General features: G+C 45.8%; 1 protein-coding gene across 1 annotated transcript in view; it reads left to right on the top strand.

Annotated features, from left to right (window-relative positions):
• Positions 1-11,729, top strand: part of SP110 (SP110 nuclear body protein) — a 38,445-nt gene extending 26,716 nt beyond the window's left edge. The window contains exons 13-20 of the mRNA XM_032400340.1: positions 830-928; positions 1,394-1,536; positions 2,366-2,410; positions 8,045-8,160; positions 8,865-8,973; positions 9,276-9,347; positions 10,007-10,147; positions 11,243-11,729. Of these exons, the coding sequence (XP_032256231.1) occupies positions 830-928; positions 1,394-1,536; positions 2,366-2,410; positions 8,045-8,160; positions 8,865-8,973; positions 9,276-9,347; positions 10,007-10,147; positions 11,243-11,353 (836 nt within the window). The 3' untranslated portion in view covers positions 11,354-11,729. The remainder of the gene's footprint in view (positions 1-829; positions 929-1,393; positions 1,537-2,365; positions 2,411-8,044; positions 8,161-8,864; positions 8,974-9,275; positions 9,348-10,006; positions 10,148-11,242) is intronic.
• The last annotated feature ends 213 nt before the right edge of the window (positions 11,730-11,942 follow it).

An 11,942-nucleotide genomic window follows, 5' to 3' on the forward strand; every position in this document is an offset into this window, starting at 1 on the left:
CCTTATTCCACAAGTAACATCCTGTATAATGCAACATAAGCCATGGGCAGAGTTTTCTCCTTGCCCCTGGAGATAGCTCCTGCAGTCTATCTGGAATGAATCCACCCACAGTGAGGCTAGAGCAAAAAGAAGCAGGAATTGCTGATATTTATTTTAAACTCTTTTACAACTGCTTCTCCTGAATCAATATCCCACATCCCTACTCAGGGGTTCACAGTTGCCAAATCTCTCCATGTGCAATTCGCAGATGTCTAAAGTTCTTGGGGTTTTTCTTTTTTACTCATAGAGGAAGAAACAGAAAAGCAATAAAATGAAAAAGGACAGCAAAAAATGAAGACTGACACTAATACCTCAACACTAAGTACCTCACTCATCCTGCCTTGGTTTAAATCAGGAGATAAGATTATAGACAAAGACCTTTCCTCCAGCTACATGAGCACCACAAAATATTTTGAGCAGGCAACTTCTATCAGCACAGAGAGATAAGCAGGATGCTTATGGAATAAAGGAAACTTAGGTGATGGCCAATTAGCTTATTAAGTAAAACCCACTCACCAAAGAAGCCCTATATGTTTTACTAAACATTTTGTTTGATGTAGTGTTGGTGGTGATGGTTTTATTGATCGGAAACTGCTCTGTCCATGTTAGCTAATCTGCCACTCAAAATGGAAGACCTTCTGCCAGTTAACCAGAGGTTGCCCTCTAGTGCCATTTACATGATTATTGTTGTTATTACTATTATCAGAATTTGGGGAAAGGAAAATCCATGAAGGAGATAGAATGAAGACTGAGCAACACTACACTCTTCTATTTTCCGTTCTTCTTTCAGAAAAACCCGAAGATGAAACTGTGGATTTTCTCTCTCCTGAACTTCCTGTGACCTGTGGTGAAGCCAAAGGGATTTTATATAAGGAGAAATTGAAACGAGGTGGGTTTCTCGGTCTTCTGCTCTTTGGAACCCCTAGAACCACTAGAAGAGAGGGAAATACCCATGTGTTTAATCATCCAGGAAATAAACCCTGCAAGCTAGGCTGCAGAGAAAGAAGTGCTTATTAAGAAAGAATTTTCACTTTTCTGTATCATGGTAAACCTGGCAGCTGAGCCACTCCACTCCCACGTGGAAGTCATCCATGGACCCAGTGGCTCTACTTGCCACGTGTAGATGTCACATAAGATGCAAATCCTCTCCCACTCCCACACCACTCCTGCAGGCTTCAGGGCTTCCTTCAGTCTGAGAAAGAAGGAATCCAGACTCCCTTGCTACTGCTCCCTCCCCACAGGGAGTCTCTCTCGACCCAGGCAGGTGGAACAACCACAGTTAGGGATTTGAGGTTTAGGGTTAATTCACAGAGAATGAAATTGGATGTGGGAATGGGCCATCTTTATCTTACAGGATCCTCAGAGAAGTGCATTCGGAATGAGGCAGGGGTCTGGTTCACACCAAAAGAATTTGAAATTGAAGGAAAACGGGCAAATACAAGGAAATGGAAGCAGACTGTGCATTGCAAAGGAAAGACCTTAGAAGAGCTTCTGAAGGTATTTGACAGGGAACAGATGGGTGACGGGTTTAATTCCTTGAAGGATAAGTGGAATTTCAATAACAGAAATGTGAAGGAATTTCCATTGGGATTCCACAGCATGATTGAGAAAGAGCTAGATTTTTCATAGAAAAAAGTTGTGGGTGATAAAGTTAGGAACACAGATTGGTGGTACCGGCGGCGGAGAACTTTAAATGTGAGTAAAGGGTTGTGAGGTCAGGAGAGTTTTAAGAAGCTTAGCCTGGGGATATTGGATGGGGTGAGCTGGGAGTAAGCCAGATGGAGACACAGACCTCCGAGAGCTTCCTTGCGCCCTCTGTCCAATAAAGGCCTCTTCCAGACCCAGCTCCATCTGGACGCCTGGGTGACACTTTTCCAGACCACCCTGTCTGTGGGCAGTCTCTCCTCTGTACTTCCCCAGCTCACACACTATCCTGTGAGCAACAAATAAGGCTATTGGTCTTTGTGATCCCAGAACCCAACACAAAGCCTCCCCAAAACACTCAAAAAGTTATCACTGTGATGGAATCATAAGGACTTTACCTACAGAAGGAGAAATGGAGAGGGGAAAAGTGGGTGAGAAAAGAACTAGGAAAGAAGGACTAATGGGTCTTGGGTTTGAGTAATGGGAAAAAAATGATTTTATCAAGTGAAGTCCAGAAGAAGAACTGATTGGAGGATGGAGCTAATGTTTTTTTCAGACACCTTGGGTTTGAGACCCAGTAGGATGTCCAGGTACAAATATTCACTAGGAAGTGGGAACTTCGATATGGACAAAAGAAGAGCCTCTAGAATAACCTCATTCACTGACCCCTTCTCTCTTTCAGAAAGGACTTTTGCTCTGTCCTCCAAGAATAAGTGTCAAGAGAGAGGTAAAGAGCAGATGAATTTCTACCACATTTTCAGTCACCATGTTGCAGACTCTCTGCATCCAAAGGCTCACCTTCGAGTCCTCAAGTTCCCCAGCCCTGGGTCACCTTTACTTTCAGGCATTGTGTCTTCATGACAATGGCATTGGCACACCGATACATGTACGTGCCATCATGATTTCATAGTTAATTTGAGATGGGGACACAAATAACTCTTAAAATAAGGACTAGGACAAAAACTGATGATTTACGTGTTTTAGACTTGGATATTTGGATGAATACAAATAAAAGGTGTCAGAAATAGAGTGCTCTAGTTTGAAAAGTAATTATGAAATGGAGGTAGACAAGAACAGTATGTGAAAGAGTAAGACGACCATCCTTGATTGAACACAACTATTCCTCAATTCAACGTGCTCATTATCAGTAGCAGCAAAATGGAATAGTGTTTGAATTGAGTTTTGTCTCGGCAGAGCATCCCTCCAGGTGAAAATGGCAGTCATCGTTGTCTGCACCAGCTGCTCCTCCTCAGCCTTCTTCACTTGCTTAAATATGTCCTCCAGATACAAATCTCATTCATGAACTTCCCATGGTGCCTTTCGCATGTTACCCTGGAGGCTGGCCTGACCCTTGGCTGGATTCATTCAAAGTTCAAAAAGACAAGGCGTCCCCCAAAGCTGTTTATTGTATAAAACATCTTTTCCATGCTGATTTGAAATACCTTAATGTGTACAGGGGTGTTCCTTGTAATAACCAAAAATTAGGGAAGAATACAAATGTCCATCATAATTATAAAATAAACTGATATATCTACTAAATGTGTTTAAAAAAAAAAATGCATGGGTATAGACCCCTCCTCAGTCAATGGAAAACCACCCAAAGGTTCTAAGGTCAAGAAAGCTTTCAGAAGCTTAAACTAGTAATAGTAGTAGTAGTAGAAGGAGCCCAATTTTGTTTATGTGACTATGTAGGTCTATGATTGAAAATATATCTGAATGAATTGGTTATTTTGGGATAGGATTATATGGGACATTTGCCTTCCATGTTATACATTTATGTACAGGTAGAATTTTTATAATGACCATTTATTACTTTTGTAACCAGGAAACAAAACAATAAAGATATTTTAAATCCAGAGCATTAATTAATGGCCCCAATATTATAGTTCCTTCTCACTCATAATGCCACATGTCAGCACATTATAGTCAGAAGCACACTTGACACCCGACATTTCGGTACTGCCTGTTAGCAGCCACGTTGGGATAATGAGATAATCTGTAATGACTACAAATGGATGAATGTAGGCCTTTTCTTCAGCCACATTATCTAATCCATCACTGTTGCTCAGCAACATACCCAGTCTCCATTGGTGTCTATCTTTGTCTCTGTGTACTATCAAGAAACCTGATGCTGATACTCCAAACATATGTTTTGTGACTTCCCTGGGGGATGCTGCTCCCATAACCCAAGGTAAAATGAGCAGCTGGTACAAAGTCATAGGCTCAGGGCCTGCGAGAGCCTCCATCTCTAGAAGGGCCCAGTATGAAGACAGCAGTGACTACTCTAATGGTGTATAGTGGGAACTAAGGAGAACAGTATTTTTGCCTTTTTTTTTTTTTGGACAGATTCTAGAGCCTTTGATTAAAGGGATTCTCTTCAAAGTAGGCCAATTTACAAGTAAGCATACATGGACATAAATAAAATCTATAAATGAGGAATATGTTACCCTGAATTCAAAGGCCTAAAGATGTTGGGTAATAGTCATGGGTATTGAGAGGGTTTTTCAACAATTGTTTCTTGACAGTTTCAGGGATGGAGCAGCCTTCAAATGACCAAATAATGCCCAGAAATTTGCTGAGCTGATGGGGCCTTGCGCTGTGTGTAGATAATGGCCTATCCCTTTTTGTGAGCTCCTTTGTGAATAATTATACGTTCTGAATGAGTATGTCAAATGAAAAGGATGTCATCAATGTGGTGTTATATTTGTGCTCCTGGGGAAAGTGGGATGTAGTTAAGATCTTGCCTGCAGAGGTTGTATGTGATGGTAAAGCTGTTGGGGTACTGTAGGCAACCATGTAAAAGTAATGGTGTATCCCTACAGAGGTGAAGGCAAGCTGCAGCTGAGATGCTGTTGAAAGAGGCACAAAGCAGAACTTCCTAGCCAAATCTGGGACAGCGAAACACTTGCCAGTTGTCAGTAATTTCAATAATACTGGGTATAAGGACCTTAATGGGTGGAGCTCCTTTGCAAGTAATTATATCCCACTAAATTTAAACAAGTTACCCTCTATACTTTTAGGGGCATTACCAAAGATAAAATAGAGAACAAACAGGTATACCTCACTTTAACCATCAAAACTGTTGCCTTGCTTAAATGTCCCATGGTCATAATACTCATTGCTCTAAAATATCCCACAGTGGGCATGGATGTTCTTACCCAATGAATAATGAAATAAAATAAAGTTTTTGACACTTAACAATCAGTCTTAAAGAAAAATGGAACCCATGGACCTTCCCCTCTCTTAAAAGAGTTAGTAGAATCCAGTATAAACTTCAAGCATCAAAACTCATGATACAAGATCTACTTCAAACAGGAGTGATTACCTCTGCTGTTTCTCTATTTGACTGCCCAGTTTGTCCTGTTCTTAAACTTGGGAAGAATGAATGGTGCCTCATGGTGGATGACTGCAACCTCAGTGCCATGGCCCAGCAGGCAGCAACACTAAAGCATAAGCCAGTTAGTGGAACCAGTTAGCAAGCCAGAGCAAGAGAATACAGACCCCAGTCACTGAGACTCCTTGCTTGTTGAGCCAGTTGTCTTCTGATTGCCGGCAAGGAAGTGGGATCAGCCCTCCACCAAAAACTGGGTCCAGATATCAAAACTGATGATGCACTACATGCACCAAGAGAGTACAGAATGATTTATTACTCACATACTGAGGCTTTCTAGGGAGAGAAGGGCAGTCTCCCAAGCTGCTGTGAAAATGTCCTGAGTAGTGAGGGGGAGTAGCCCAAGGTTTTATTATGGTGGGTGGGGGGGGGGCAGGGTGAGAATTCCCTTGCGGGGGCAGAGCTTGTCTGGTTTGAACTTCTCACTGGGGCCAAGAGGGGGAGCCCATGAGCTTCCTTAGCCAGTGGCTGCCCTGATGTGGTAAAAGGGAAAGAGGGAGGAGTGGGACTTGAAGCTGTCAGACATCAAACATAAAAGCAAGAGTCAGAACGCGGCTGTGGAGCTGTAAGTCCTTTCTCTCTTTCTCTGTCATATCATGTGTGTTGGAAACTGTTCCACTCCAGAGCCTAGGGAAGGGGGTGTTTTGTGTTGGTCACAGCCTATCAATAACCAATGTTGTAGTTGGACCAGCCTTTGTGGTTCTTATTATAATCACAATATGCCCTCCAGCACTAAGCATCAGGAAATTGGGAAAAAAAGAAGTTTATTATTTACAGGACCTGGAAATTACAAAGTGCATCTGGGGCCATACAGTGAGGCTGTGGAGAGATAGATGGAGAGACAGATAGAGGTAGAAGAAGAGGTAGAGAGAGAGAGGGAATGAGCATAGGTTTGAGGTTCTGCCTTTATTGGGGTAGAGGGTGGGGACCTAGGGTTTCTCTGGCTCAATCTTTATTGGCGAATTTAAAACATAAGAGCTAGAATTTAAAGTGTGGGAAGGGGTGGGGGGAAGGTGGCCCAGGGGCACCTGGGTAGTTCAGTGGTTTAAGCATCTGCATTCAGCTCAAGTCATGATCTCCGGGTCCTGGGATCAGCCCAGTGTTGGGCTCTCTGCTCAGTGGGGAGTCTGCTTCTCCCTCTGCCTCTGCCCCTCCCCCTGCTCTCTCTCTCTCTCTCTCAAATAAATAAAAATCTAAAAAAAAATTTAAAAAACAAACAAGTGGCCCAAATAATCAGTTATTGAAATGAACCGAGATCTCTAAAACAAAGGAGTCTCAGTGGGGATTGGTGGCCTGGCTCTTTATCTAGTTGTGTGGCTGGAAATGTTTACTTGAGAAATAGCAAGATAGCTGTGTTTATCGGGGTGCTGGAGCAATCAAGGCTTCAGTTAGGCACTTGCATTACAAAAAAAAAGGAAAAAAAAAACTATCAGTGCTCACACTACAGAGGGGCTGGGGCTCTGGATCCAACTGGGGTCTCAACTAGGAGAAGTGGGTAGGTATGGGCTACTTGGGGAACTGGGGTCTGCACCCTGGACCTGGGCAGGCCAGTCAGAGGGCAAGAATGGCCATAGAGTGTCAATTCCAGGGACAAAGAAAAGCAGACTGAGAAGTTCAGGATAGGAAGGCCAGAAAGATCACCTGAACTTCAGGGCTGGTGGGGAGCCCTCTTGAAGGAGTCCTGGGGCCCCTGTAAGTAGAGGAATTTGCTCAGGAAGCCTCCCCAATTAAGACAGAGATGAACTCATCCCCAAATCAAGGGGAATTTTTACTCTGGCTGAGTGGCTAGATTTTATTTGTTTATTTGAGAGAGTGAGCATGAGCAGAGAGAGGGACAAGTAGACTCCCCACTGAGCAGGGAGCCAGACACAAGGCTCCATCCCAGGACCCCAAGATCGTGACCTGAGCCAAAGGCAAATGCTTAACTGACTGAGCCACCCAGGCACCCCTCTGAGTGGCTAGTTTGAGAATGGACAAAACATTTCCATCCCTTATGCCCTCACCCAGGTCCTTGTACTTCTGTTGTGGACAGTTGAGGGTAGTGGCAGGATTTCTCTCTTAGATATGACTGATCCCCAGCTCCTTCAGTCCTTTGCTCCAGCTCCTGATGGTCTATTTCCCACCTTTTCACCACCTAGAAAGATGCCTCTTCCTGACTCCTACCTTTAGTGCAGAGAAAACATGTCCTTGTGTGTGGAGCCCCACTGTCCATCTTGCAGGGTCAGGAGTGGAACCAGGGGCTCCTGCCTGTAGGTCTTTATCCAGCAGTAAAGATCACTTGTAAAATTTACTGGTTCACAATTGAAGGCCATGAGAAAGACAATGATTTCAAAGGCCCACAAAAAGACCCATTTCTACAGCAGCTCTCTGTCTTTATGTTTCTGTTTGTTGGCCATAATGTCAGGAACTGTTCTGGGTCTGCCCAGCATGCTTGCCTGGGATGACACACAGTGGACGGAACAGCTCTGAACCCAGGCACAGGCAGCCTGGGGGCCAGTCTGGCTCAGGTATTAAGTTGTGTTGACTCTGCAGGGAAAAAAAAAAAAAAGCATCTCGTCTTTCCAACTTGTAAAATGAGGAGGTTGCCTAAAGCTTTGTTTTCTCCAATTTTCGTGTACTTCAAGCCATCTGGGATCCTGTTAAAATGGATTTCAATTCAGTAGGTCTGCATGTCTCCCAGGTGATGCTGATGCAGCTGGTCCTCAGACCACACTTTGTGTAGAAAGGGCTTAAAGGACCTTCCATCCCTTCCAACTCTGACAGGTGTGGTTCAAGGGGCAGCTTGATGATTCTTGCCATTCGTCCTTCTGCGACTGGAAAAGCCAGGCTCGCGCTCCATCAGCACTCTCCCGGAGCGCCGCGGTCAGGCAGGTTGGAAACATCCACTCTGGAACACACAAGGATGGTGTGTTCCAAAGCCCCTTGGTGTCAGTGCTGATCCCAGCGCTGCTGCATTATCTCCCCTTCCAGTGGGAAAACTCCAAGGAATGTGAGGTGTGCTGTAGAGGGGGACCACTGCTCTGCTGTGACACTTGTTCAAGAGCCTTTCATGAGGACTGTCACATCCCGTCTGCAGAGGCGGAGAGGTTAGTGAGACCCAGCCTTGCCTTTTGCACACGGACTCTGCCCGGGCTCTGCCTTTGGTGGCTCAACTCCAGGTGGAAGAGCGGGACCCGTGAGTGTCGTGGCTCAGGTGTGACCCGGAGTCTCGGGATGGGGCAGCAGCCTAGGTTCCGTGTGGTATCATGACAGCCTCTGGTTCTGAGTCTGTGACTGAGCCACCTTGACTCCACCTTGCCACTGTCCCTGGGTAGTGTCCTTCCTAGTTTTACGACTCTGACTCCTGTCCCTGGGGATTGAGGATGGGAAACACCAGCTGTTTATGTTCTGTGCTTTTTCAGAAAAGGCAGGAAACGTGGCCTGGTTCATGCATTTTACCACGGGCTCGATGGGCTGATAGAAGCCTGGGTCCCCAGGGGTTAAGGCCCAGTTTTGACACTTGGGTGTGACAGCAGGGCGCCTTGTGCTCCCAGCAGCTCAGCTGGGGAGAGGAGAGCCCACCACTCACCCTGACACCGCCCTGCACGCACCGAGCCCCCTGTTGCCACCCTCCATGGGAGGAGGGTCGGGGGCTCAGGCCCCACGTGGGGTCTTGGAGACTCTGGGAGGTGTCCCCTTCATCTCCCAGCTGTGTCCATCGGCCATGCCTGAAAGGAGGATGGTGGCAGCCGTAGGAACAGGGGCTGTTTCCAGGGGCCTGGCCCTTGCTCACTTATGCCTGACCTCTCAGGAGGCCGTGGAGTTGCACCTTCTGCAGGATAAAAGAGTCTTCGGGAAGGCAGCAGTGTCACGGGGAATCTGAGACCCTGGAGAGGCAGATGCAGCCTGAGGAGCAGTTGGTGAGTTGGGTGCCAACCCCAAGCCTTCTCCTTACCCCGGACATGTGAGAAGTCCAACAGGTAGAGGGGGAGGGGAAGGGCGCCCATGGGTACCTGAGGGAGCCTGCAGTGTCTCGCTTCCGAGGATGGCGATTCGGTGCCCAAAGAGAGTCCAAACAGAGCTCGACGCACCCCACGGCAAATGTGGTTGGACGGCTGGCTGTGTCTGGCTCTTCCTGCTTGTGCCCGTCTGTCTGGGCACGGGTCCGGCTTCGCTTTCTCCGAGCTGCATTTCCCTTTAAAGCTTTCTTCACATTTTACAGAAATGTGAGTTCCTCCTCTTGAAGGCCTACTGTCATCCACAAAGCTCCTTTTTTGCAGAAACCCCACCTAATGTAAGTGACATTTTATGATTCTTGTCCTCCGGGCATCTCTTTTATGCAAAGCTCGTTCTGGAATTTGGGAGTGTGACTCCTAAGGGCACTGCTGTTTGCAGAGAGCAGGTTTAGTTGCAGAGTCTGGAGGGGGACAACCCGGTTCAAACTCCACCCACCGCGTCCTGGTTCTGGGAACCCCGGGCAACTAGCTCCGCCTCCCAGGCACCTCAGTTTCGCCTGCTCTTCAGTGGGAATGTCTTTCTTACAGACAGCAGAGGGTTTAGAGCACCTTCTCGGGAGACTTCAAGTCCCGCCTCTACCATTTTTTAGCTGTGAAATCCTGGGTAGGTTGTTTAACGTCTCCCTCCCTTGGTTCCCTCACCTAGAAAATGGGGGTAATTATAGGACCTATCTCATAGGGTTGTTGTAGGATCATATGCTAACCTAACCCAACTGAAATAGCTAAATATGCTAACCTAACCCAACTGAAATACAACAGAAGTGATGATATTAGCATCGGACTCCTTGGCAGCCGTAGGGTTCGGAGCGGTGTTCGGAGCGGTGTCTGGCGTAGACGAGTCCGATGCTAATATCATCACTTCTGTTGTATTTCAGTTGGATCCCTTCCAGGAATAATGGCTGTGTTAATATCACCCTTTTGGTGGCTTTGTCCCTAGATTCGAGATTATGGAGAGCCCTTTAAGGAAGCCATGTGGTTGGACCTGGTTAAGGAACGGTTGACTGAGAAAGTGTACACAGTGGCGTGGTTTGTTCGCGACATGCGCCTGATTTTTCGCAACCATAAAACATTTTACAAGGTAAGGGGTGTCTCCTGTTTCCTCTGCACCTCCTTTCTACTTTTCCCTAATTTCTGGGGCAGCAGAACGTTGAGAGAATTGTACCAATCTCGTCGTGGAGAGAGCTCAAAAGGAGTGGTATTATAGAAGAAAGCAGCCTCTAAATTCCAGGGGTGGAGAGGAATTCAGAAAGGACAGCAAGCAGGACAGGGAAGAATCCTTGTAAACAGGGCCTGAAAATCCGTCCCTGATTCTAGGACGAGCGGGATAGTCACACTGAAAACAGTCGATCTCATCCTGCCTCCTTGTTCAAACGGGGAGGAAAGGTACTTCATGGCTGCATTGTTTTCCATGCCTCAGAAATACAGAAATAAGTGAAGGAATTAAACTTTATGAAATAACTTAAACTCCCAGGATGCTCATGCTTGGATTTTTTTACTCCTAAATTTCCCAGGGGACCCAAACCTACACAACTGTCCTCGGATGGTGTTGGCTTTGTCCTTTGTCAGTAGCAAGAGTTGAGTTATCTTGCAAGCCAACGGGTTGTTAACTTTAGTCTATTGAGTTTATCCTGATTTATGCTATCATTTGGGTAGATATTTCTTGGGAGATATCTAAGGAAGATTTCCATCTCCACCCAGCCTCCTTCCCTTCCTCCATGGCACAAATTGGCATGTTCATGAACCACAAATTTTTAACTGGTGTCTGCACATGGAGCTGGAAGGAGAGTCTACCCAGGGAGCCCCCTCCGGGCCTGGCCCAGTTTCAGCCTCAGAGAATGGAAGGCTCATCTTTCCTTCAGAGGGTGGGCTTTCAAGAAATGCTTTATCTCTATCTATTTTACCCCAAGGTCAGGCTTTGCAGTGATCCAAATCAGCTCTCCAGTCCTGACCACCTGTCAGGTCCAAGTTAGGAATCGGGCAGAGCCTCGCTCATTTCAGTATTTGTGGTATCAGCATCTCCCCCTGCCCTGCGCAGTCTGCCTGGCTGCTGGGGAAGCACAGCATTCGGGACAGGCAGGGAGGGGCTCCCCCCAAAAAATGCAAAAATGCAAGTGATTTTGGTGGTCCTAATTCTTTGTCCTTAGACATCTGTTTGCTTTTATTTCTCTTTCAGGCTTCCGACTTTGGTCAGATAGGACTGGACTTGGAGGCAGAATTTGAAAAGGACCTCAAAGAGGTGTTTATTTTTTGCAAAGCCAATGAAAACAGCTTCCAGACTCTTTGACCCTGTTCTAGAAAGACTAAGGCACCCCAACTTCAGGATCCGGATGACGTGACCCTGGCCATCTTTAGACAGTCAATGAGTCTGGGATGCTATTGGTAGCCCTCTTGACTCAAAGCTAGAGCCTTCATACCATCATCATGCCTTCCTTTTTGTTGTTGTTTCTTTCTACACCTAAAAGAAGTGTGTGTGTGTGTGTGTGTGTGTGTGTAAAATACACCTCTAATCCCCAGCCAACACCACAGGCCTCTTCCTTGTCAATATGTCCATCTCTCTTCTCCCACAGTTACCTATTCTCATTTGCTCAACTAAACTACAAGGATAATAGCTTCAGAATCTCTACAGTCCTACCACTATGAAAAAGAAACTAAGTTGAATCCTAAATTGTGTGGAAATTATTTTGATTCTGTTTTATATGTATATTTTGTTATATAGTGTTTCTGTTATATATATGTATATATATATAATATATTTCATATATCATTGCAGAGAGTATTTTTCAGTATTTTGCACCTGTATTTATGAAGGAGGTTGGTCTGTAAGCTTCTGTGTCCTGTCAAAATCAGATGTAGGGCTATCCCAGCTTGGCACA

Source organism: Phoca vitulina, unplaced genomic scaffold, assembly GCF_004348235.1.
Source record: "Phoca vitulina isolate PV1807 unplaced genomic scaffold, GSC_HSeal_1.0 scaffold1, whole genome shotgun sequence".
Taxonomy (NCBI): Eukaryota; Metazoa; Chordata; class Mammalia; order Carnivora; family Phocidae; genus Phoca; species Phoca vitulina.